The 26280-nt window shown below is 44.5% G+C and overlaps 1 protein-coding gene across 12 annotated transcripts in view; it reads left to right on the forward strand.

Moving 5' to 3' along the window:
• Positions 1–26280, forward strand: part of DMD (dystrophin) — a 2510493-nt gene that overhangs the window by 1242354 nt on the left and 1241859 nt on the right. For all 12 annotated transcript variants that reach the window (XM_033949686.1, XM_033949693.1, XM_033949692.1 and 9 more), the window contains 3 exons: positions 5955–6065; positions 10104–10277; positions 16757–16912. In XM_033949686.1, the coding sequence (XP_033805577.1) occupies positions 5955–6065; positions 10104–10277; positions 16757–16912 (441 nt within the window). The remainder of the gene's footprint in view (positions 1–5954; positions 6066–10103; positions 10278–16756; positions 16913–26280) is intronic.

Consider the following 26280-nt stretch of genomic DNA (forward strand, 5'->3'; position numbering starts at 1 on the left):
CGCTGGGATCCAGTTCACAGCTGCAGACAAGGGAGAGCTCAGAAGACCCGTTCCGGAACTTTGAATTTACCACCGGCAGCGTCTACCAAGAACTATCAAAGCTCAAAGTGAACAAAGCCATGGGACCGGATAAACTGCACCCCAGAGTGCTTAGGGAATTGACAGATGTCCTGGTGGAGCCGTTAGCTGCGTTCTTCAATCTTTCCCTAAGCACGGGAAGAGTCCCACATCCATAGAAACATAGAAACATAGAAATTGACGGCAGAAAAGGGCCATAGCCCATCGAGTCTGCCCATACCAATGATTCACTCCCTGATTCTTACTCTCCCAGAGATCCCACATGAATATCCCATTTTCTCTTGAAATCTAACACGCTGCTGGCCTCAATCACCCGCTGAGGCAGCTCGTTCCAATGATCGACCACCCTTTCGGTGAAGAAGTACTTCCAAGCATCACCCCGAAATTTCCCTCCCCTGATTTTCAGCGAGTGTCCTCTGGTTACCGAAGGCCCCGTAAGACTGAAGATATCATCTTTCACCACTATACGCCCAGTAATATACTTAAAGGTCTCAATCATGTCCCCTCTCTCTCTTTGCTCCTCCAGTGAGTACATCCGCTGTTTTTTTAACCTTTCTTCATACGTGAGATCCTTGAGCCCCAAGACCATCTTGGTAGCCATTCGCTGAACCGACTCAATTCTCAACACATCTTTTCGGTAGTGTGGTCTCCAGAATTGAACACAATATTCGAGATGAGGTCTCACCATGGATCTGTACAATGGCATTATGACTTCAGGTTTTCTGCTGACAAAACCCCTATGGATACAGCCTATCATTTGTCTTGCCTTGGACGAAGCCTTCTCCACTTGATTGGCAGCCTTCATGTCGTCGCTAATGATCACTCCTAAATCACGTTCCACCGTGGTCCTGGACAAGGTTTCACCATTTAGTGTGTAAGTTCTGTGTGGATTTTTTTTGCCTAGGTGCATTACTTTACATTTTTTAGCATTAAAACCTAGCTGCCAAGTTGATGACCACTGTTCAAGCTGTTTTAGATCCTGCGTCATAAAGTCAGGCACACTGCTTTTGTTAACTATGTTGCATAGTTTGGCATCGTCGGCAAACAGTGATACTTTTCCTCTAAGTCCTAGGGTCAAATCTCCTATGAATAAATTGAATAGAATCGGCCCTAAGACGGAGCCCTGAGGTACTCCACTCATCACTGCTGACATTTTGGAGGGGTTACCGTTTACCATCACCCTTTGAAGCCTACCATTTAGCCAGTTCCCTACCCATGTAGTGAATGTATCTCCTAATCCCATCGATTTTAGTTTGTTCAACAGCCTGCGGTGTGGAACGCTATCAAAAGCTTTGCTGAAGTCCAAATATATCACGTCAAGGGACTCACCGGCATCCAGATGATTGGTCACCCAATCAAAGAAGTCAATCAGATTAGATTGGCAGGACCTTCCCCTGGTAAATCCATGTTGATGTGGATCACGTAAATTTTCTTCGTCTAGAATTTTGTCAAGTTCCTGTTTGATCAGTGTTTCCATGAGTTTACACACTATGGATGTGAGACTCACCGGTCTATAATTTCCTGTCTCTGTTCTGCAGCCCTTTTTGTGGAGTGGAATTACGTTAGCTGTTTTCCAGTCTAGGGGTACTTTTCCCGTGCGCATGGAAAGATTGAAGAGTACGGATAGTGGTTCAGCCAGAACTTCACTCAGCTCTCTGAGTACCCTGGGGTGTAGATTGTCTGGCCCCATGGCTTTGTCTACTTTGAGTCTTGAAAGTTCGTGGTAGATGCTACTAGGTGTAAACTCGTAATCACGAAACAGGTCATTTTGGCTGTCTCTTATTTGCAGTTGTGGACCATTTCCCGGTGCTTCACAGGTGAATACTGAGCAAAAGTATTCGTTTAGCAGTTCTGCCTTGGCAGTATCAGATTCTGCGTAGTTTCCATCTGATTGCCTAAGGCGTTCTATTCCATTTTTGTTTCTCTTCCTGTCGCTAATGTACCTAAAGAAGGATTTGTCCCCTTTTTTAATGTTCCGTGCTAGATCTTCCTCTGTTTGAAGTTTGGCTTCCCTGACTGCCTTTTTGACAGCCTTAGATCTGGCCAGATAGTCTTCTTTTGCCTCCCTTTTCCCAAGATGTTTATAGGTGATAAATGTTTCTTTTTTCATTTTAATGAGGTCCGAAAGTTCCTTGTTAAACCATTGTGGTTTTTTGTTTCTCCGGCGTTTGCTTACTGTTTTTACGTAGCGGCTAGATGCTTCATTTAGGATGGATTTTAGATTTGAGCACATAGTTTCCGGATTGTCAGTTTCTGCATGGTTTTGCAGCTCTTGATGGACAAAGTCTCTCATGTGGTCGAAATCTGCCTCCCTAAAGTTGAGGACCCTCGTTGCTGTGTTTGATTTAGAGAAGCCTTTCTTGAGGTTAAGCCATACCATGTTGTGGTCACTGGAGGCCAGCGTGTCTCCCACTGATACTTCCGAGACACTGTCTCCATTTGTGAGTACCAGGTCCAGTATTGATTTTTCTCTGGTGGGCTCTAATACCATTTGTTTGAGTTGTGCACCCTTAATGGAGGTTATTATTCTTTTGCTACCGCTCGTAGTTGCTGAGAGGGTGTTCCAGTCTGCATCTGGCATGTTGAAGTCGCCTAATAGTACTGTGTCACCACGCAAAGTGATGTTCTCTATGTCCTTAATCAATTCTTTGTCTTTGTCTTCCTGTTGTCTCGGAGGCCTGTATACCACACCGAGGTAAAGGCATTTTTCGTTCCCTCTGGCCAGGTTTACCCAAAGTGATTCCCCTGTGTATCTAACATCTGTGATCCTGGTAGTTTTGATATTATCCTTAGTGTATAGTGCTACCCCCCCTCCTAATTTGCCCTCTCTGTCCCGACGAAGTAGATTGTAGCCTGGTATAACCATATCCCACCCATGTGAGTCTGTGAACCAGGTCTCGGATATCGCTACTATGTCAAGGTCAGCATTCCTTATTTCTGTTTCTAGTTCCAGGATTTTGTTGCCCAAGCTGTGTGCATTAACATACATTGCTCTCCAAATTTGTGATGATATGCCTATCCCCGTTAGTGTAGCTCTTGTTTTTTTGTATATACTATGGGTACTTACCTTAGGTTCAGAAGTGTGGGTATTACTTTCTTCCCCAGGATGGATCCTTACTGCTCTGGTATGTATGTGTGAACCCTCCCCCAACTTACCTAGTTTAAAGCCTTCCGAAGTAGATGTGCTAGTCGATGTCCAAAAATTTTCTTGCCTCTCTTTGTTAGGTGAAGTCCGTCAGGTCCCTGTAGTCCTTGTAGCGCCGCTCCGTGGTCTAGGAATCCAAAGTTCTTCTCTAAACACCATTCGCGAAGCCACTCGTTGGTCCTATGGATGCGTTCTTCCCTGTCTCTGCCTTTGTCTCTTACCGGGAGAATTGATGAGAAGACCACCTGTGCTCCTGTCTGCTTTAGCTTCCTTCCCAGGGCCTCGAAGTCTTTAGGGATGTTGTCTGATGTGCTTCTGGCAGTATCGTTGGTACCTGCATGAATGAGAAACATAGGGAAATGGTCAGTCGGTTTCAGAAGTTTGTCTATACTGGTGGTGATGTCCATGGTGTGTAAATTTATGGAAACGTTGATTAAACACAAATTAGATACGATTCTGAATGACGAGAGGCTGAGGGATCCCCACCAGCATGGATTTACAAAGGGAAGGTCCTGCCAATCCAATCTAATCAGCTTCTTTGACTGGGTAACAAAAAAGCTAGATATGGGAGAGTTCCTGGATGTCGTGTATTTGGATTTCAGTAAGGCTTTTGATAGTGTCCCACACCGTAGGTTATTGAACAAGATGAGTTCATTGGGACTAGGAGAAACATTGACTGCATGGGTTAAAGACTGGCTCAGTTGCAGACTCCAGAGGGTGGTGGTAAATGGTACTCCCTCTGAAACATCGGAAGTGATCAGTGGAGTGCCGCAGGGCTCGGTCTTGGGTCCAATTCTATTTAATATCTTTGTATGGGACCTGCCTCAGGGACTTTGAGGTAAAATTGCATTATTTGCCGATGAGGCTAAACTGTGCAACACAGTGGGCAAAAGCACCATGCCCAACACTATGACGCAGGACCTACTCTTACTAGAACAATGGTCCGCAACTTGGCAACTGAGTTTTAATGCCAAAAAGTGTAAGGTTATGTACCTTGGCAGCGGAAACCCACGCAGAACTTACACCCTGAATGGTGAGACCTTAACAAGAACTTTTGCAGAATGGGACCTAGGAGTAATCATTAGTGAAGATATGAAAACTGCCAATCAAGTGGAGAAAGCATCATCCAAGGCTAGACAAATGCTAGGTTGCATCTGCAGAAGTTTTGTCAGCCGAAAGCCCGAAGTTGTAATGCCGTTGTACAGGTCCATGGTGAGACCCCATCTGGAATATTGTGTTCAATTTTGGAGGCCACATTATCAAAAAGATGTGCTGAGAATGGAGTCTAGGTAAGTTGCAGCTATACTCTCTCGAGGAACGCAGAGAGAGGGGAGACATGATAGAGACGTTCAAATATGTTTCTGGCCGTATTGAGGTAGAAGAAGACATCTTTTTCCTCACAGGACCTATGGCAACAAGAGGGCATCTGTTAAAAATCAAGGGTGGGAGATTTCATGGTGACACTAGGAAGTATTTCTTCACCGAAAGGGTGGTTGATCGTTGGAATGATCTTCCACTTCAGGTAATTGAGGCCAGCAACGTGCTCGATTTTTGAGAAAAAATGGGACAAGCAAAAGGGTTCACTTCGAGGAACTGCTTAGAGGGGAGGGTTCTTAGAGTGGGCAGACTTGTTGGGCCGGTGGCCCTTTTCTGCCGTCATATTCTATGTTTCTATGTTTATATTTAGAACAAACTGGAGGAAATATATTTTCACGCGGTGTTTAGTTAAGCGCTAAAACTCATTGCCAGAGCAGGTGATAGAAGCAGATAAGGTAGCTGAGTTTAAAAAATTCCTGAAGGCAGGGTCCATAAGCCATTGGGCAGGTAGACCTGGGTTAAGTAGCTTCGAATCTTAAATGACTTTTGCCATTTTTTGAACATTTTGGAACATTCAATTTCAAACCGCAGTAAGGTAATCAAAGAAATCGTCACAGCTTCTTAAGAAAAAAATAACTGGTCAATATCAACTGAAGGTCAACTAAATTAATCCTGGATATTCAATGCTAACATTGTTTAACATTTTATGCTTGTTACTGTGGAAACCGTATAGGTAATATACGGTATATAAATTTTTAAATAAATTTAAAAAATAAATATTCAGGCGCTGGCCCTAAATATCGCCTGGGACCTGTAAACTGGGATTCTTTATTCTCCCCATCACCACAAGGATTTCAAGCCCCAGTTCCACTCTCCCAGTACCAAAAGGCCACTCTTCATGCCTGACTCTCCTCCCAAACCCCTAACTCAGCAAAAGGCCCCCTCTACCATCTTCCAAGTCTCAACAGGACCCCCTTAAGCTTAGGGTATAAGACTTCGTGCTCTAATGGTTTTGAGGTTAGATTATACTGGTTCCCAACACTGTCCTGGAGGATCCCCAGGCCAGTCGGGTTTTCAGGCTAGCCCTAATGAGTATGCATGAGAGAGATTTGAATATAATGGAGGTGCCAGGCATGCAAATCTGCGCCACGCATATTCATTAGGGCTATCTTGAAAACCCGACTGGCCTGGGAGTTAGGAGCCAGTGGGCTAGAAGAAAACTTCATCCGCACCTGTCCCAGATTAAAAATGGCCTGTGGTTTGTGGCCTTATCTGCTGGCATTGAATATTTCTGGTACCCCCACATAATTGCTGACTCCTCCAAAACTCTGTCCTATGTGGCCTGTTCAGTGGCCTTGAAATAGGAATATTTTATTCTTAAAAACCATTTTAACTGAATTTCATTTTCCAACAGAAAATCCAGTCCGATTTAACAAGCCATGAGATTAGTTTGGAAGAAATGAAGAAGAGGAATGAAGGGAAAGAAGCCGCCAGAAAGGTTCTTTCTCAGATCGATGTGGCCCAGGCAAGTCTCTGCACCGTCCTTGCTAAGGCAGAATCAGCCTTTGCCTGGGCCTTTCTGCTGCTTTGTTTTCTGTCTGTCTCTTTATCCTTCTAGTCCTCAATCTCCACCTGCCAATTGATCTATCTTTACACATTATTATTTGTTCAATTTTCTATAGCGTTCTCCCCAGGGAGCTCCGAACGGTTTACATGAATTTATTCAGGTACTCAAGCATTTTTCCCTGTATGTCCCGGTGGGTTCACAATCTATCTAATGTACCTGGGACAATGGGGGGATTAAGTGACTTGCCCAAGGTCACAAGGAGCAGGGTGGGATTTGAACCCACAACCTCAGGGTGCTGAGGCTGTAGCTTTAACCACTGCACCACACACTCCCCATTCCAACTTAGCCATAGCCACTAGGAAACTAAGGTCAGATAGTGACCGCTTGGCCCGTCCAGTTTGTTCTCTTATCATTTTGCATATCTTTTGCATATGGATTGCAAATTCCTTAAAACCAACATTGCCCCTCCCCCCCTTAGATTATGTCTGAGCTTTTCGCTCATTTCTTATAACGCCTCCCGTATCATTTTCTTTAGATTTCGATATTAGTGAATTTATGTGTCTCGTTTTGAGAATTATGATCTTAAACTGGCCTCTCGAGCAACATAATAGGTCTAAGTGTCTAAATTTGTACTCAGAATGTCACAAATTTAGGATTTAGGGTGGGGAAAAAAGTTAGGAGCTTAGCACTGATTTAAAGCACTAGGCTCGTAAATCTAGACAAATGAACATCAGGCCTAAATCCTATAACAGGGTGAATGTGTCAGTTATGTAAGTGCTGTACAGGCCATTCTATAAGGTACTGCTTCAGTGAAGTTGCCAGTGGCATCTCTAAACAGGAATATTTGGAGTGGTAATAAGAGCAATAGCAGACTGGGTGGACCAGGGGAAAAGGAAGAATTGCCAGATCACTAAGGTAGTAAAGGGAGAAATTGCACTTATGACTATAGCATATAAGTTCAAAGAGGCATAAGAACATATGAATAGACTGACTGGGTCAGACCAATGGTCCATAAAGCCCAGTAACCCATTCTCAGGGTAACCAATCCAGGTCACCAATACCTGGCAAACGCCCAAAGAGTAGCGACATTCCATACAGAATCCCAAATAATAGCAAGATTCCAGAATCCCAAAGAATAACAAGAGTCCAGATTCCCAAAGAGTAACAACATTCCATACAGAATCCCAAATAATAGCAAGATTCCAGAATCCCAAAGAGTAACAAGAGTCTAGAATCTCATAGAGTAGCGACATTCCATACAGAATCCCAAATAATAGCAAGATTCTGGAATCCCAAAGAGTAACAAGAGTCTAGAATCCCAAAGAGTAGCAACATTCCATACAGAATCCCAAATAATAGCAAGATTCCAGAATCCCAAAGAGTAACAAGAGTCTAGAATCTCATAGAGTAGCAACATTCCATACAGAATCCCAAATAATAGCAAGAGTCTAGAATCCCAAAGAGTAACAACATTCCATACAGAATCCCAAAGAATAGCAAGATTCCGGAATCCCAAAGAGTAACAAGAGTCTAGAATCTCACAGAGTAGCAATATTCCATGCTTCCGATCCAGGGCAAGCAATGGCTTCCCCCATGTCGCACACATCGCTTTTTGCTCTAAGCCGAACGGGAGTCCTCCAACTGCATTATTGCCAGTAGAGGGTAGTGCTTCAATATTATGTTTTCTATGATTAGAGACAGGCATAGTTTGCCTGTCCCTCACTACTGAGAATGTGATAGTGAAACACCACCCCCTATTGGCAGGACTGTAGGTGGGGACAGTGGCATACATGTGAGTTCCTAGGCACTAATCTGTTCTCATGTTCAACTTTCTTCCAATTAGTCCCTTATATATTCTCTCTTCTGTGCATTCCTTCTTTGCTTACACCCTACACTGTCTATTAAAATGCTTTATTGTGTATTCTAATGTAACATATTATGCTACACCTTGTATTGGTATTTGAATATTTTTTCTTCTGTAATTATCTATTGCCTGTTTGATTTATTCCTGCTGTACATTGTCTTGAGTGAACAGGCACTAAATAAATCTTAATAAATGATAACGATAGTATAAATTACCCATGTTGCACTGCAGCCGTAGACCATCCCCTAGATTCCCTATATGGTGACCAAATTTGGGTGCCGATCCCAGATGTGGGCCAAAAAGCGATAATAATCCAAGTCTCCCAATTTATTTAATGTTTGCTATACCGCATTCAAAAGACAAACAGGAGAAATGGCCTTCACACTAGAAAGAGGCAGAAAAAGAACAGTGAAATGGTGCTCAATCCTATTTATTAAACAGACCCGACACAATCGTGTTTCGGCCCAGAAGAGCCTGCCTCAGGTGTCTAAGAAATAAGACATATTCAAATTCAAATTCAAAAAAATGTCAAGAAACCTCCACTTAAAAATCACACAAATAAATGAATCCTTAATATACGAATGACATGCAAATAAGCCTGAAAAAATACGACCATGTTAGTCCATTTTCTCAACAGTTACCTTGGTTGCCATTTGAGGCAAGAATACTGTTTACGTTTGGTTGTATTTGTTTCAAGGCTGGCTCCAACTTACCTCTCCTCACGTTTTGAACGATATAAACCACTCGAAGAAACCATTTGTTTGCTTATCCAACTGTAAAATCTTGTCGGTACAAGCGATTTCTTGATAAATTATTTGCATTTCAGTCAGGCAAAAATGAATTCTTGGTCGTGTACCATTATTTCTCAGGCTTATTCTTATTCGTCTTTTAGGAAGTTGTTGAAAACTGATTTGTTTGGTAAATTGATATTATACCTTAATGTATGTTATAATTTTGACTTTTCCTGAATGTACTTTCATGTTAATTGTATTTTTTCACTGATTGTACAGTCCTCTTTGATGTGAACTGCTTAGAACTACGTGATGTGGCAGTATATAAGAAGAAAGTTATTATTATTAAATACCAAATTAATTGAATAGTTAAAAAAGAGACGAATGATAAAATTATCAGGAACACGCATTAATTTTATTGATAATTTCTTAACATACAAATAAACATGGATACATTCATAACATATAATAGGAACATCTATATGAATATTAATATCGCAAAAAAATTACATTAAAATAGCCAATAAACTTAACAAATAAACTTTAATAAAAATGACATATACAGTATATTTAAAACAATGACAACCACTAAAATATGCTTTTATTTCAAAAACTTATCAAAAGAAATATACCTTGTTACTGAGTGGTAAAACCAAGGATGTACCACTCCAAATGTCCAAATATTGCAATAAAACACTGAAAAAAAAACCCTGGAAAAAAGAGAAGAATGAAGAAGACCCCAAGAAAACATGAAAAAAAATGATGTTTTTTTTAATTTGACATTTTTTTAAATTTTAATACATGTCTTATTTTTTTGACTCCTGAGGCAGGCCCTTCTGGGCCGAAACACGATCGTGTCGAGTCTGTTTAATAAATAGGATTGAGCACCACCTGGTCTCCTTCATTGTTCTTTTTGTGATATACCACATTGGCAGGAGCATGTAAGAGGTTTACATTTCATTAACTCCCCCCACCCGTAACGTGGTTTATTGCGCTGGCCGTGGCAGCAACAGCTCCGACGCTCTTAAAGTTGCTGCTTAAGATGGTGAGCAACTAGAGAGACGGGGGAAGGGAGGCGCACGCGTGGCAAGGGGACGAGTGTGAAGAGGCGGCGGTGCCATGCCCTCACCAAGATGGCGCCTGGGGTGAACCAGCCCCACTTACTATGCACTGCATGGGGGTAAAAACGGCATGAAGATTTTCCTTTTTCAAATCTTGGCATGCAGTTTTGCCTTCCCCTTGCCGTACGCTGCTGACACAAGAAGCAGGTGAATGGCGCGCTAATTCCTGCCGCACATCTGCTTCACGCGTTACAGAATTAAGCGGATCGCATCATGTTGAACATTTGCCTTAACACAGCATAAGCTATGCCGAAACATCTTTCCCACGCTCCCATTTCAGAAAAAATTGCAAGACGTTTCGACAAAGTTCCGGTTGTTCCAAAAGCCAGCGAGCTTTGAGCAACGTCTGTTGGAATGTCAGCGGATTCTGGATGAGGTGAAGGTAGAGCTGCCAGCGCTGGAGATGAAGAGCGTGGAGCAGGAAGCGTTGCAGACACAGATGGACCATTGTATGGTACGTAGCTCCGATGGTACAGAATGCACTGATTATCGCGTTATAATAAGGTTTGAAGACAAATGCATTGTTTGCAGAGATGTGTTGCTATTTTAAACAGCATAAAAATACCGCCTGATATTAAACACCAGGGACAGCGTTGAGTTCAAATATAAGGCCGCAAATTCTATAAATCGGCATTCAAATTTATGCTTAGCATGCAAATGTACACGCAAGGGCAGTTGTGTATGCAATTTCATTTTTTTTTATGTGCATTTAAAAATGTAAATAAGCACAAAGACTTAAAGAAAATATAAATGATAATTGACATCTTCTCTGCGTATAGGGTGCTTTGTGTTTTTTTTTTATTATTTTATGGTTACCAGTATGAAATAAGATATTGTGTGTACATGAAAAATGAATGGAAGAAATTGGGGGGTGGGGCTAGGGCGGGGCTACAGCGGGATTGGGGGCGGGACTGAATATTAATAGATGTCCCGTTTTGATGAAAAAAATTAATGGTCACGTTAATCATAACCCACAAAAAATATATGCTACTCTGTCTACAAGTTGGAGGAGGCCAAGAAAGGAAGAACGAAGCCCTTGAATCCCAGGGCTATAATTTCAGTAAAATTAAGAAGACTAATACAAGGAGAAGGGAGGGACAATATAATGTATACAACTTAATTTAATAATTGCCTGTTGATTGATTTCTTTTTTTTTTTTTTTTTAAATTCTTTATTCGTTTTTGAAATCAAGTAGATAGAGCAAACAGTTGAACAATCAAGTAATATAACATATTGCACTTTATTCCAACAAATAATTTAAAGCTATTCAAACCTCTCCTGCCCTAACCCTCACCCCCCCCCCCTTGCCCCTCCTGGATGTCTATAACGATCTTTCATGAATCAAAGGGAAATAGTGTTCATAGTTCACAATCATATCTTACAATACTTTGTTAACGGGCCCCAAATTTCCTTGAATTTGCTATGGTGTCCCCTCTGTAATATTTTCAAACTTATAAATCTGCATAAAGATTCCCACCAGAAACTATAATTTCAGTTATCCCAACTTTTCCAATTGTTCATTATCAGCTGCATGGCTACTCCTGTCATGATGAGGAGCAATTTATTCTGATTTGCATTGGGGAATAATATCGTTCCCCTCTTATTGTACCCACCAAACCAATTTAACTCAATGACCGCACTTTCCTGTAAATACTACTGTACATTCTTGCATACTCCTGTCAACTACAATAACCTGTAACTCCAATGTTTCTCTATGTCTGTAATCTTAATTTAATTGCTGTGAACCGCCTACAACTCACTGGGTATGGCGGTATACAAAATAAAGTTATTATTATTATATGACAAGGATAATGGAACTTGATTTCAACAGTTAGGTCTGCTTTTACGAAGCCGTGACTTTTTATCACGCGCTAAACCCCGCACTAGCCGAAAAACTACCGTCTGCTCAAGAGGAGGCGGTAGTGGCTAGCAAGGCTTCGTAAAAGGAGCCCTTAGTGTGAGCATTTATGAGGGTGGTTTGAAAAATTTGGTAAAAACAAGCAAATTAAACAACGTCGTCTCCATTGAAGGCTCTACGCTTAAGCCAGCGACTTTCCAGGTTTTTTTGTATCGTAGGAAAACTAGCTCAAGTGTAGAAGGCAGCTACTGGGAGTTGTTTGGGTAACCTGCATAATTGTCAGTACCCAGATAACATCGGTTTTCACCTTGGCTCAGCACCCAGACCACACCAGCTCTATCCAGACAGTATTTGAGTGCTTACAAAGATTTTCAATGGCATATCTGGTCCTGGAGAACAGCTCATATCCAGCAATGAGCTTCTATCCAGAGGAGCCCTGCTCAGTATTTAGCCCATAGAAATTTGCTTTGGGGGTCATTGCTATTACTGTTTACGCAATGCAAAAATATGCCCAAACTCAATGAACAAATTAATGATCTATGAGTGGGTGCGGAAAAGTTCTCAGCCCAACCAAGGAGAGAATGACGTGGATAAGGTTCATAGAAACATAGAAATAGACGGCAGATAAGGGCCACAGCCCATCAAGTCTGCCCACTCCAATGACCCTCCCTATCTATCTTTGCGGATAGATCCCACATGTCTGTCCCATCTGGCCTTAAAATCTGGCATGCTGCTGGCCTCAATAACCTGAAGTGGAAGACCATTCCAGCGATCAACCACCCTTTCGGTGAAGAAGAACTTCCTAGTGTCACCGTGCAGTTTCCCGCCCCTGATTTTCCACGGATGCCCCCTTGTTGCCGCGGGACCCTTGAAAAAGAAGATATCCTCTTCCACCTCGATGCGACCTGTGAGGTACTTGAATGTCTCGATCATATCTCCCCTCTCTCTATGCTCCTCAAGTGAGTAGAGCTGCAACTTCCCTAACCGTTCCTCGTATGGGAGCTCCTTGAGTCCCGAGACCATCCTGGTGGCCATTCTCTGGACCAACTCCAGTCTCAGCACATCCTTGCGGTTCAATCAATGATCTGAAACAAATGTCGAAAACATAGAAATTTGTTTCTGCAAATTGGTGCTTAACAAAATAAGATAACATTTTTTTCAGCTACAGTGGCAAAATAACACTTAGAATTTAGAAAGTTGGTTGCCAAGTATAGGACAATCAAGCCATTGTGTCATCACTCTTGAGTTTGGCTCTTAGGCATTGGTGGAATGAGGCATTATGACATCATAATCTCAGCTCTGGAATGTTGCTGCTCTTTGGGTTTCTGCCAGACACTTGTGACCTGGGTTGGCCACTGTTGGATAAAGCATACTGGGCTTGATGGACCTTCAGTCTCTCCCAGCTTGGCTGTTCTTATGTGAGCCAAGTACAGGACAGTCGAGCCATTGTGACATCACTACTGAGGTTGGCTCTTAGACATTGGTGGAATGAGGCATTATGACATCACAATCTCAGCTCTGGAATGTTGCGACTCTGGGTTTCTGCCAGGTATTTGGGATCTGGGTTGGCCACTGTTGGAAATGGGATATTGGGCTTGATGGACCTTCGTCAATTCTTATGTTCTTATGTGAGCCAAGTATAGGACAGTGAAGCCATTGTGACATCACTGATGATGTTGGCTCTTAGGCATTGGTGGATTGAGGCATTATGACATCACAATCTCAGCTCTGGAAAGGTGCTACAAAAGGGTGCGGAAAAGTTCTCAGCCCAGCGAAGAAGAGAATGATGTGGATAAGACTGAATCAATGATCTGAAACAATGTCAAAATGTAGAATTTTGTTTCTGCAAATTGGCCCTCTTTTCAGCTGCAGTGGCAAAATAACGTTCCGAATGTGGGAAGTTGGTTAGGCTGACAGAATCATTATGAAATGAAATGAAATGACCATCACATACCACACATTTTCCCCATGCAAACCCAGGTTTCTTCACCAATATCTTTCCTTGAACTGATATGATTACGCTGAGTTCTGGTAGTGCATTTTTCAAGAGGACACCGGTCTTTACAAGTGAGTCATTGGGTACTTGAGGTAAACGGAGCCAGGGCACTATTTATTCTTGATGCTTAACTAAAAGGTATCAGAACCTGTGAAGAATCTCCCCAGTGCTAAGAGAGATACAAACAACGAATCGGTTGTTGTCTAGGCAACCGAGGCATCCTTTTAAAAATGGTAGAGGCTAGTGAGCAAGCACGTAAGAGAAGATGGATGGGCTTCCCAAAAGGAGCCTGCAAAATTCAGTCTGGCTTTTAGCCAGCGCCAGTGGTAACCCAGCTTCTGAAACGAATGTTTGGAATTTATTAAAGGACGTGCATTTGGTTTTGAACAAACAGAGAAACATGATGGCAGATAAAGGCCAAATGGCCCTTCTGCAACATCCACTATCTCCTCCTCTCTCTATTGGCTAAGACTCTTAACATTTGCATCTCCTCATCCTATTGGCTAAGATTCTTTACACCTGCTTTGTGATGTCATAGAGCTTTATGGTTATAGAAACAGAGAAACCTATGTTTCTATAACCATAAAGTTCTGTGACATCACAATGTAGGTGTAAAGAGCCTTAGCCTATAGGAAGAGGAGATGCAAATGTTAAGAGCCTTAGCCAATAGGGAGAGGAGGAGATAGTGGATGCTCTGGATGGGCCATTTGGCTTTTATCTGCTGTCATGTTTCTTTGTTTCTATAACCATAACGTTCTATGACATCACAATGCAGGTGTAAAGAATCTTAGCCAATAGGAAGAGGGGATGCAAATGTTAAGAGCTTTAGCCAATAGGGAGAGGAGGAGATAGTGGATGTTGCAGATGGGCAGAATGGATGGGCCATTTGGCCTTTATCTGCCATCATGTTTCTATAACCATAAAGTTCTGTGACATCACAATGCAGGTGTAAAGAGCCTTAGCCTATAGGAAGAGGACATGCAAATGTTAAGAGCCTTAGCCAATAGGGAAAGGAGGAGATAGTGGATGCTCTGGATGGGCCATTTGGCTTTTATCTGCCATAACGTTTCTATGTTTCTATAACCATAAAGTTCTATGACATCACAATGCAGGTGTAAAGAGCCTTAGCCAATAGGAAGAGGAGATGCAAATGTTAAGAACCTTAGCCAATAGGGAGAGGAAGAGATAATGGTTACTGTGGATGGGCAGACTGGGTGGGCCACTTGGCCTTTATCTGCCGTCATGTTTCTATGCAGGAAAGTCAGACTCTATAATACAAAGCAAACAGATTCCATAGGGAGAAGCTTGATAGAAACTAAATTGAAAAGACCATTCCCAGTAGTGGAGGCATCATATCCCTCTTCTAGTGCATTGGGATCTTCATTTTGTTCCTCTTGCAGTAGCTTGAGGTTTTCAAGATCTGCTTGTGCTGGGTTTACCTTATTTATTTAAAACATTTCGAATCCGCCTTTCTCAAAGGCGGCTCACAAAATTGCCATCTATTATAAAATGCACATTTCAAAGGAGACATACATTAAGTAGGGAAAGTACAGAGCAGGATAGTATAACATCAAATCTTCAACAGAACAACGTCTAAGCGAACCTCAAATAACCTCATTCTTCAATATAGGACATAGCTTTCCAGTAAGAACTCAAAACACAAGTTATATGCTCACGCAAAGAAAGCTTGGCTCTTCTGGTGGCATGGGGTCTTCATGCCATTCTTGATAGCTTGTAGTACTTTTGCTTCCTGCTAGGGAGTCTAAAGTCATATTTGGGTTTAGCTTATGCATTTCAGAAGTCATGGCAAGACCAGTTCCATTTAATTTTAATTTAATTTAATTCTTATTCTTATATACCGCTAATAACCGTGAGGTTTCTAAGCGGTTTACCAAAATGAATGCATTAAAAGATACAATAAATAAAAATAAATAAGATAGGTACTTGGAAATTCCCTAACTGTCCCAAAGGCTCACAATCTAACTAAAGTACCTGAAGAGACAATTTATGAAAAATAAAGATAAAATATAAAGACAGAGATAGAAATGAATATTCCACCAAGTAATGAATAAATAAATTTAAAGATAGAATTAAAAATAAATAAGTAAAATAAATAAAAAATAGAGATAAAAAATAAGTATCAAGAGAAATAAAAAATATATATGGATCGGGGGAGGGGTGTAACTGATCAGGTGCCCTGCTGGAGAGGGGCTCCCGATACTGCTGCTGGTCTCGATGAGCCGATAGCATCGCTTCTTTCAAAGTGTTCGCCCCTGCTGGATCGGGGGAGGGGTGTAACTGTGATCAGGTGCCCATTTGGTGTAACCGGAAAGTTTCACTAGGCTTCTTATTGTTAACGGTGTTGGTGTAATATTTATTGAGGAGAGTTGTTTTCTATATCAAATGTGTTTTTACTCGGTTGACGAAATTCAACTCGACTGTATTTAATTTTTTAAACCATGTGATGGACAATTCTACAAACTGGCGCCTCAGTCTGGCTGCATCAATGCCATGCACTTTGCACCAAATCTGTAGCGGCCTTTTGGCACCAGAGTTCAACTGCATGGCAGATGTAAGTTGACGCTCCTGGGCGTAGAAAGTAATGTCCCGGAGGTTTTCAGGCTAGCCCTAATGAATATGCATGGAAGAGATTTGCATGTAATGAAGATGATAGGAATGCAGATCTGACCCATGCATATTCATTCGGTCTATCCTAAAAACCCGACTGGCTAGTGGTCCTCCAGGACAGGGTTGGGGACCACTGGTTTAGACTATTCTGGAAACTATGGCCCTGAAACCGAGACATCCCAGATGGAAAATGCGTGCCAGACCACGCCCCCTTGCCACCTCCACATTTTTCAGTTTTAAACGTGTATGTACCAGCTTTTTTTAAAATCGGGATTCTAACGTTTATGGAATAATAAATGTTTATGCATTTCTAAATGCCGTAATCACCAAAATGGTGACCTCCAAAGAAATCATTTCTGTTTGTAGCTTGCCCTGTCCATTTAGCAAATATTTTGGCCAAATCCCTGCCCATTTTCTAGTTGTAACGGGTGTTTTCTTTCCTGTCCATTAGAAATTATATAAGAGCCTGAGTGAAGTGAAGCCAGAAGTTGAAACGGTAATCAAGATGGGGCGGCAGATTGTCCAGAAACGTCAAACAGAAAACCCGAAGGAACTGGATGACAAAGTGACGGCCTTGAAGCTGCAGTACAATGACCTGGGAGCGGAGGTATGTGCTGTGGTCATTGTTCACACGCCCCCCTACCCCCACCCGCTTCCTCGGTGAGCAGCAGATCATGTTCAAAGGAGAAATTGAACAACTGAAGTTCCCCTAGAATTTTATATCTGCTGATGTAGAACCTATCCTAAAATGTATGTTTGAACTAGATGGCAACGTGCCACTATATAGATCATGAACTTCCGTTTTAGAAAGAAACCCTAACAAACTATGAATGGGCAAACAGCAGGCCTAGAGAAGCCCATTTCACAGCCCACGGATGTCTGTTATGCAGTAGCAACATAGATTTTCATGGTGCTGTTACTCAAGCCAGTAGCGTAATAAAGGGGAGGGAGGTTCTCCCCGGGTGCCATCTTGGTGGGGGCACTGCCACCCATCATTCTCTCCACCCATCCTACTCCTTCACGATCCCCCATGCCTCCATCCGATCCCCCCTGCCACAACCCCTCACTCCTTCCTGATCCCCCCTGCCACCCCCACTTCTTTCTGATCCCCCCTGCCATACCCCTCACTCCTTCCCAATCTCCCATGCCTCCATCCAATCACCCCCTGCCACATCCCTCACTCCTTCCCGATCCCCCATGCCTCCTTCCTGATCCCTATGCCACATTTCTCACTCCTTCCCGTTCCCCCCTGCTTCCTTCCCGATCCCTCCTGCCACCCTCCACTCCTTCCCTATCCCCCCGCTACACCCCTCACTCCTTTCCAATCCCCCCTGCCTCCTTCCCGATCCCCCCTGTCACCCCTCCCACTCCCTCCTTATCCCCCCTGCACCTCTTGCCCCGTACCTCTTTAATTTTCCCAATGTGAGCAGCATCACAAACTTGCTGCCCACGCCGGTGTTGGCTCTCTCTCTCTGACATCAGTTCCGCGTCCCCACCTATGGAGTGCAGTGTTCTCCCTAGGGCCTTTTAACCGGTCACTCCGCCCGACTAATTTAGATGATCGCCCGGCTCTCATCCGATGTGAATTCTGCTGCTGCCGCTGCTGCTCAACATAAAAAAAAACAGCTTGGAGAACTTATGCCCCGGGGCTCTAACGTGTGCGTGCCGGCTTCCCTTCTCCCTTCTCTTCCCTCCGAAACTGGAAGTTATGTCCGGGGGGGGGGGGAAGAGAAGAGAAAGGAAGGGAAGTCGGCATGCACATGTTAGAGCCTCAGAGCATGCGTTCGCTACGGGCTAAGGCGGGAGACAGGTCAGTGTAGCTTACAATTTGCTGTTCTTGCTGCCAGGTCCTGCCTACTTTCTGTTTACGCGAAGGCAGGACCCGGCAGCATTTCTCCCAATAAGTCAATCGTGATCTTGGGCCGATCAGCCTTCCTCTCCCCACCATCAATTCTGCTGTTGGAGAGGAAGTTCTGGCCAGCCAATCGCTGCCTGGCTGGGCTGGAACTTCCTCTCCGACGGCAGAATTGACATCGGGGAGAGGAATGCTGGTCGGCCCGAAGCAGGGAGAGCTTGGGGCAGCGGCGGCAGCTTTGGGGCCTGTTCCCCGATGGCAGCGGCAGTGGTTTGGGGGAGGGCAGGGAGAAAGAAAGAAAGAGGGCAGGCAGGGAGGCAGAAGGAAAGAAGAGAAACAGAAAAAAAGAAAGGGGGCATGAAGAGAGAAAGAAAGGGCAGGGAGAGAGGAAGAAAAATTTGGGGGAGGGAATGAGGTGTGGAGGAGAGGAAGCATACAGGCTGAAAGAAGGGAAGAAAGATTGTATGCACAGTCAGAAGAAGAAAGTGCAACCAGAGACTCATGAAATCACCAGACAAGGTAGGAAAAATGATTTTATTTTAAATTTAGTGATCAAAATGTGTCTGAATTTATATCTGCTGTCTATATTTTACACTAAGGTCCCCTTTTACTAAACCGCAATAGAGGTTTTTAGCGCAGGGAGCCTATGAGCGTCGAGAGCAGCGCTGGGCATTCAGCGCAGCTCCCTGCACTAAAAACTGCTATCGTGGTTTAGTAAAAAGGGAGGAGGGTATATTTGTCTATTTTTGTATGGTTGTTACTGAGGTGACAGTGTATAGTCATCTGCTTTGACCTCTTTGAAAAACCCTGGAATAGGAATAATAATTAACATTTTCAGTGTACTTTGTGTTTTTTTAAATTTTATTGTTGGTAGATCATTTTGACTTGGTCATTTTAAAAGTAGCTCGCAAGCCCCAAAAGTGTGGGCACCCCTGCTCTAGAACATCGCTCCTTAGTTTTATCAAGTGGTGCAGTGAGGGGCCAGCACTTTACATCTTATCTCCTCATGTACAGAACGGTTCTTTATTCTAAGCAGCTCTGGCACTAACAGTATTACGGGTGCCTTATGCTACTTTCACCACCACTTGCAGTCAGGTTCGGCATTTTATCATGGTTTTGGTTTTTTATTTAGTTTTTTACCAGTATTTTCATTTATTTATTAAAGCAGCCTTTTTTAACAGTCCGATGCCCCTCCCCTATCAGTGTGCATTCAATCCACTGCCGACACTGTTTTGGCGCCTCTTTCAACACATCAAATATCATAGCCCCACTGTCGCATGTTCACATTTATTCTGCGTACGAGTTTATCTCATCAGTTCACAGACCTTTTCGTTAAGTCCATTTTACTCTCCCTTTTTTACTTTCCCAAGTGCTGTGGTTTTATTCTTTGGTTTTAATAGAAGCTCATTTGAACAATAATTTAGATCTTTCCCAGGTTTCACTTTTCATCTACCCGGTTGGCTTGTGTTTGAGCTACTATCGGCTTATGTTTTCAAGATACACTGTATTATCAGCTGTTCATTTCCCATATGTTTACTTTTGCCCTGTTTAGGTCTATATAGTCTAGGCCAGTGTTTTTCAACCGCTGTTCCGCGGCACACTAGTGTGCCGCGAGATGTTGCCTGGTGTGCCGCAGGGCCGCCGGGCCCGGAGCTGACAGGGGGCCCGAGGCAGGGGCGCCAGTAGCTCACCAAGGCAAAGTGAGTCGATCACCCAGGACTCACTTTGTCTTGGCGATCTAATCTATCGAGCCGATAAGTCTTCTTCTCCCCGACGTCAATTCTGCAGTCGGAGAGGAAGTTCAGGCCAGCCAATCGCTGCCTGGCTGGGCGGAACTTCCTCTCCAATTGCAGAATTGACGTCAGGGAGAGCATGCGTCGGCGTTGGCTTTGGGGCCTGTTATCCATTGGTGGGTCCTGTTCCCCGATGGCAGCGGCAGTGGCAGTGGCTTGGGGAATGGCAGGGAGAAAGAAAGAAAGGGGGCAGGCAGGGAAACAGAAGGAAAGAAGAGAAACAGAAAAAAAGAAAAAGAAAGAAAGGTCAGGGAGAGAGGAAGAAAAAGTTGGGGGAGGGAATGAGGTGTGGAGGAGAGAAAGCATACAGGCTGATAGAAGGGAAGAAAGATTGGATGCACAGTCAGAAGAAGAAAGTGCAACCAGAAATCACCAGACAAGGTAGGAAAAATGATTTTATTTTAAATTTAGCAAAGTGGAGGCAGTACTACCACAGTTTTCAAAGGAATTTGCCCAAATAACTTAATAGTTAACTGGGTAAATTCCCAGACATGAAAACTTCCCTTCACTTACTATGCACAGTTCTGAATTTATATCTGCTGTCTATATTTTACAATATGGTCACCTTTTACTAAACCGCAATAGTGGTTTTTAGCGCAGGGAGCCTATGAGTGTCAAGAGCAGCGCTGGGCATTCAGCGCAGCTCCCTGCGCTAAAAACTGCTATTGTGGTTTAATAAAAAGGATGGAGGGTATATTTGTCTATTTTTGTATGCTATAAAAACCAAATACAGAGAGAGACTGAGAGCTGTTGACGAAGAGCTACGTGTGTGTCTTTCTTCGATTCCAGCCAGAATATCAGCTTTGTGTTCAGCCAAACAGGCCCAGGTTTCGCACTGAATAAAGTATTTTATAATTTTTATTTCGTAATAAAGTAATTATAAAATACTTTCTTTGTGTTTATTTGATTCCTATTCAAGAGAATTACTTTATATATAGTCAATATAGGCAGAGAGTTAAATTTTTTAACATTTTCTAATGGTGGTGTGCCTCGTGATTTTTTTCATGAAACAAGTGTGCCTTTGCCCAAAAAAGGTTGAAAAACACTGGTCTAGGCATACTGTTTGTAACCGGCCATCATTTTAAGTATGAATATGCCCTATTTTAGGGGGGGGGTTAAGTTCTTTTAGCATGTTATTTCATTAATTCTGAGTTCGGTGTTACAATATGTTGTTCTTGGTTTTTAGTTTACACATTATTTATTCTTTTCTATGACATGTTCGCATCGTAATTTTACTCAAAAGTATAAATAGGTATCCATATTCAAGTTTCATCATGGTGCTCTGGTTTTGGCTCCACTATTTGTCACTTCCGTCTACCAGGTATGGCTATCCGTTACCGTCTCATATTTTAAAGACTCACTCTTTATAATTAGGAGTGATCCACACGTCTCTTCGTAATGGGCATGTCCGATTTTAGCATTTGGATCTTAGTACTATGGGCTTGGTCTTTTCTGGTTTCCTTTCTATAGTCTGCTTTTCGTCTGGAGTCTTGAGTTTAGAATTACATTTTATGACATATTTTTGTGGTTATAATTGTATGACATGTCTAAATCGGTCAAGTTATCCATTCTTTTTATTATTTTTTTATCCCCTCATACAGTGGGGGTACTGTGGCTTGGGGTGGGGTGTTGGGGTTCAATGAGGCCTGGCGGCAGGAGGGAGTGGGCATCCCTTTTTCTTAATTGTCATTGAAGTTATGGGGATGAATGGGGGAAGGGGTGTGCCATGGGTTTGGGGGTACTGTGGCTTGGGATGGGGTGTTGGGGTTCAATGGGGCCTGGCGGAAGGAGGGAGTGGGCATCCCTTTTGCTTAATTGTCATTGAAGTTATGGGGATGAATGGGGGAAGGGGTGTGCCATGGGTTTGGGGGTACTGTGGCTTGGGATGGGGTGTTGGGGTTCAATGGGGCCTGGCGGAAGGAGGGAGTGGGCATCCCTTTTGCTTAATTGTCATTGAAGTTATGGGGATGAATGGGGGAAGGGGTGTGCCATGGGTTTGGGGGTATTGTGGCTTGGGATGGGGAGTTGGGGATTCAGTGGGGCCTGGCGGCAGGAGGGAGTGGGCATCCCTTTTGTTTAATTGTCATTGAAGTTATGGGGATGAATGGGGGAAGGGGTGTGCCATGGGTTTGAGGATACTGTGGCTTGGGGTGGGGTGTTGGGGTTCAATTGGTCTGGCGGCAGGAGGGAGTGGGCTTCCCTTTTGCTTAATTGTCATTGAAGTTATGGGGATGAATGGGGGAAGGGGTATGCCATGGGTTTAGGGGTACTGTGGCTTGGGGTGGGATGTTGGGGTTCAATGGGGCCTGACAACTGGAGGGAGTGGGCATCCCTTTTGCTTAATTGTCATTGAAGTTATGGGGATGAATGAGGGAAGGGGTTTGCCATGGGTTTAGGGGTACTGTGGCTTGGGGTGGGGTGTTGGGGTTCAATGGGGCCTGGCGGAAGGAGGGAGTGGGCATCCCTTTTGCTTAATTGTCATTGAAGTTATGGGGATGAATGGGGGAAGGGGTGTGCCATGGGTTTGTGGGTACTGTGGCTTGGGGTGGGGTGTTGGGGTTCAATGGGGCCTGGCGGCAGGAGGGAGTGGGCATCCCTTTTGCTTAATTGTCATTGAAGTTATGGGGATGAATGGGGGAAGGGGTGTGCCATGGGTTTGGGGGTACTGTGGCTTGGGGTGGGGTGTTGGGGTTCAATGGGGCCTGGCGGCAGGAGGGAGTGGGCATCCCTTTTGCTTAATTGTCATTGAAGTTATGGGGATGAATGGGGGAAGGTGTGTGCCATGGGTTTGGGGGTACTGTGGCTTGGGGTGGGGTGTTGGGGTTCAATGGGGCCTAGCGGCAGGAGGGAGTGGGCATCCCTTTTGTTTAATTGTCATTGAAGTTATGGGGATGAATGGGGGAAGGGGTGTGCCATGGGTTTGAGGATACTGTGGCTTGGGGTGGGGTGTTGGGGTTCAATTGGTCTGGCGGCAGGAGGGAGTGGGCTTCCCTTTTGCTTAATTGTCATTGAAGTTATGGGGATGAATGGGGGAAGGGGTATGCCATGGGTTTAGGGGTACTGTGGCTTGGGGTGGGATGTTGGGGTTCAATGGGGCCTGACAACTGGAGGGAGTGGGCATCCCTTTTGCTTAATTGTCATTGAAGTTATGGGGATGAATGAGGGAAGGGGTTTGCCATGGGTTTAGGGGTACTGTGGCTTGGGATGGGGTGTTGGGGTTCAATGGGGCCTGGCGGAAGGAGGGAGTGGGCATCCCTTTTGCTTAATTGTCATTGAAGTTATGGGGATGAATGGGGGAAGGGGTGTGCCATGGGTTTGTGGGTACTGTGGCTTGGGGTGGGGTGTTGGGGTTCAATGGGGCCTGGCGGCAGGAGGGAGTGGGCATCCCTTTTGCTTAATTGTCATTGAAGTTATGGGGATGAATGGGGGAAGGGGTGTGCCATGGGTTTGGGGGTACTGTGGCTTGGGGTGGGGTGTTGGGGTTCAATGGGGCCTGGCGGCAGGAGGGAGTGGGCATCCCTTTTGCTTAATTGTCATTGAAGTTATGGGGATGAATGGGGGAAGGTGTGTGCCATGGGTTTGGGGGTACTGTGGCTTGGGGTGGGGTGTTGGGGTTCAATGGGGCCTAGCGGCAGGAGGGAGTGGGCATCCCTTTTTTCTTAATTGTCATTGAAGTTATGGGGATGAATGGGGGAAGGGGTATGCCATGGGTTTGGGGGTACTGTGGCTTGGGTGGGGTGTTGGGGTTCAATGGGGCCTGGCGGCAAGAGGGAGTGGGCATCCCTTTTGCTTAATTGTCATTGAAGTTATGGGGATGAATGGGGGAAGGGGTGTGCCATGGGTTTGAGGATACTGTGGCTTGGGGTGGGGTGTTGGGGTTCAATTGGTCTGGCGGCAGGAGGGAGTGGGCTTCCCTTTTGCTTAATTGTCATTGAAGTTATGGGGATGAATGGGGGAAGGGGTATGCCATGGGTTTAGGGGTACTGTGGCTTGGGGTGGGATGTTGGGGTTCAATGGGGCCTGACAACTGGAGGGACTGGGCATCCCTTTTGCTTAATTGTCATTGAAGTTATGGGGATGAATGAGGGAAGGGGTTTGCCATGGGTTTAGGGGTACTGTGGCTTGGGTTGGGGTGTTGGGGTTCAATTGGTCTGGCGGCAGGAGGGAGTGGGCTTCCCTTTTGCTTAATTGTCATTGAAGTTATGGGGATGAATGGGGGAAGGGGTGTGCCATGGGTTTAGGGGTACTGTGGCTTGGGGTGGGGTGTTGGGGTTCAATTGGTCTGGCGGCAGGAGGGAGTGGGCTTCCCTTTTGCTTAATTGTCATTGAAGTTATGGGGATGAATGGGGGAAGGGGTATGCCATGGGTTTAGGGGTACTGTGGCTTGGGGTGGGGTGTTGGGGTTCAATGGGGCCTGGCGGCAGGAGGGAGTGGGCATCCCTTTTGCTTAATTGTAATTGAAGTTATGCGGATGAATGGGGGAAGGGTTATGCCATGGGTTTGGGGGTACCATGGCTTGGGGTGGGGTGTTGGGGTTCAATGGGGCCTGACAGCAGGAGGGAGTGGGCATCCCTTTTGCTTAATTGTGATTGAAGTTATGGGGATGAATGGGGGAAGGGGTGTGCCATGGGTTTGGGGGTACTGTGGCTTGGGGTGGGGTGTTGGCGTTCAGTGGGGCCTGGCAGCACAAGGGAGTGGGCATCCCTTTTGCTTAATTGTCATTGAAGTTATGGTGATGAATGGGGAAGGGGTGTGCCATGGGTTTGGGGGTACTGTGGCTTGGGGTGGGGTGTTGGGGTTCAATGGGGCCTGGCGGCAGGAGGGAGTGGGCATCCCTTTTGCTTAATTGTCATTGAAGTTATGGGGATAAATGGGGAAGGGGTGTGCCATGGGTTTGAGGGTACTATGGCTTGGGGTGGGGTGTTGGGGTTCAATGGGGCCTGGTGGCAGGAGGGAGTGGGCATCCCTTTTGCTTAATTGTCATTGAAGTTATGGGGATGAATGGGGGAAGGGGTGTGCCATGGGTTTAGGGGTACTGTGGCTTGGGGTGGGTTGTTGGGGTTCAATGGGGCCTGGCAGCAGGAAGGAGTGGGTATCCCTTTTGCTTAATTGTCATTGAAGTTATGGGGATGAATGGGGGAAGGGGTGTGCCATGGGTTTAGGGGTACTGTGGCTTGGGGTGGGGTGTTGGGGTTCAATGGGTCCTGGCGGCAGGAGAGAGTGGACATCCCTCCTGATAATTTATCTACCGAAGGTACAGGGAGATGTGGGGATGTTGGGGTGTTGGTGCCTGTGAGAGAGGGAGGGAGGGAGAGAGGAATCTCCCTGCCAGTTCAGTTGATTCTGGCAGGGGGAATCCCCATCCGCTGAGCTGGCAGGAATCTCCAAAATCGGCTCAGCTGATGAGGATTCCATTGCTGCGATCAGTTGGTGGTTAGCTTACTGGGTTTCTTTTTTCACTCCATGAGAGGTGGGAGAGGGTCATGACCACTGGGGGAGTAAGGGGTGGGCGTTATACCTTAAACCCTCCAGGGGTCATCTTGGACGTCCTGGGAAAGCTTTGATTATTGCTGCAGGATGTCCAGGTTTAAGCCCTCCCATAACACCTCTCCCAACACGCCCCTTTAGGCTCTGGACGTCCAGAAAATTGGTTGTGTTTATTGGCACTTGGACGTCCTGGCTTAAGCTGGTTTTTAGATGGTTAAATGTTTAGATTATGAGTCTGAAAGTCAATAACAGCGGACCAAACATTCTAAACGCTCTAATTGCTACATATTCAAATGGAGACATTTCATCAACAGCACCAGGGACCAGATCTTATATCCCGAAAGCTTTCTGAAATAAAAATGTCTTCAGGTTTTTTGGGGTTTTTTAAAAAAATCATCCAATCTTATAATTCAATGTATATTCAGTGGCCGTCCATTCCATAACTGAGGACCAATAATGTAAAAAAAATGAACGACCTACATTCATCCAAAAACAGTACGAAAAGAAGGCGCACCCAATAAATGCCTGGACTCAGAACGAAACGATCAGACTGGCTTATTATATATTTGCAGTGGTGAAGCTATCACAACAGAAATCTGACCAGTGACAACCTTAAAAACTGATATTGAATACGAAACATAATCGGTAACCAATGCAATTACATGAGAAAAGACAAAATATTTTGAATCTAAACAAGCCATATAAACAGGTGGGGTTGTATTTTGAGCGATTTGTAGGCTCCATAGAGACTTCTTTGATAATCATGCAAAATAGGAAATTCTGATTCTCATGATAGTCTAACCATTTCAATAATTTCAGCTTCATAAAAAAAACCTGATT

This window comes from Geotrypetes seraphini, chromosome 6, assembly GCF_902459505.1.
Source record: "Geotrypetes seraphini chromosome 6, aGeoSer1.1, whole genome shotgun sequence".
NCBI classification, from domain to species: Eukaryota; Metazoa; Chordata; class Amphibia; order Gymnophiona; family Dermophiidae; genus Geotrypetes; species Geotrypetes seraphini.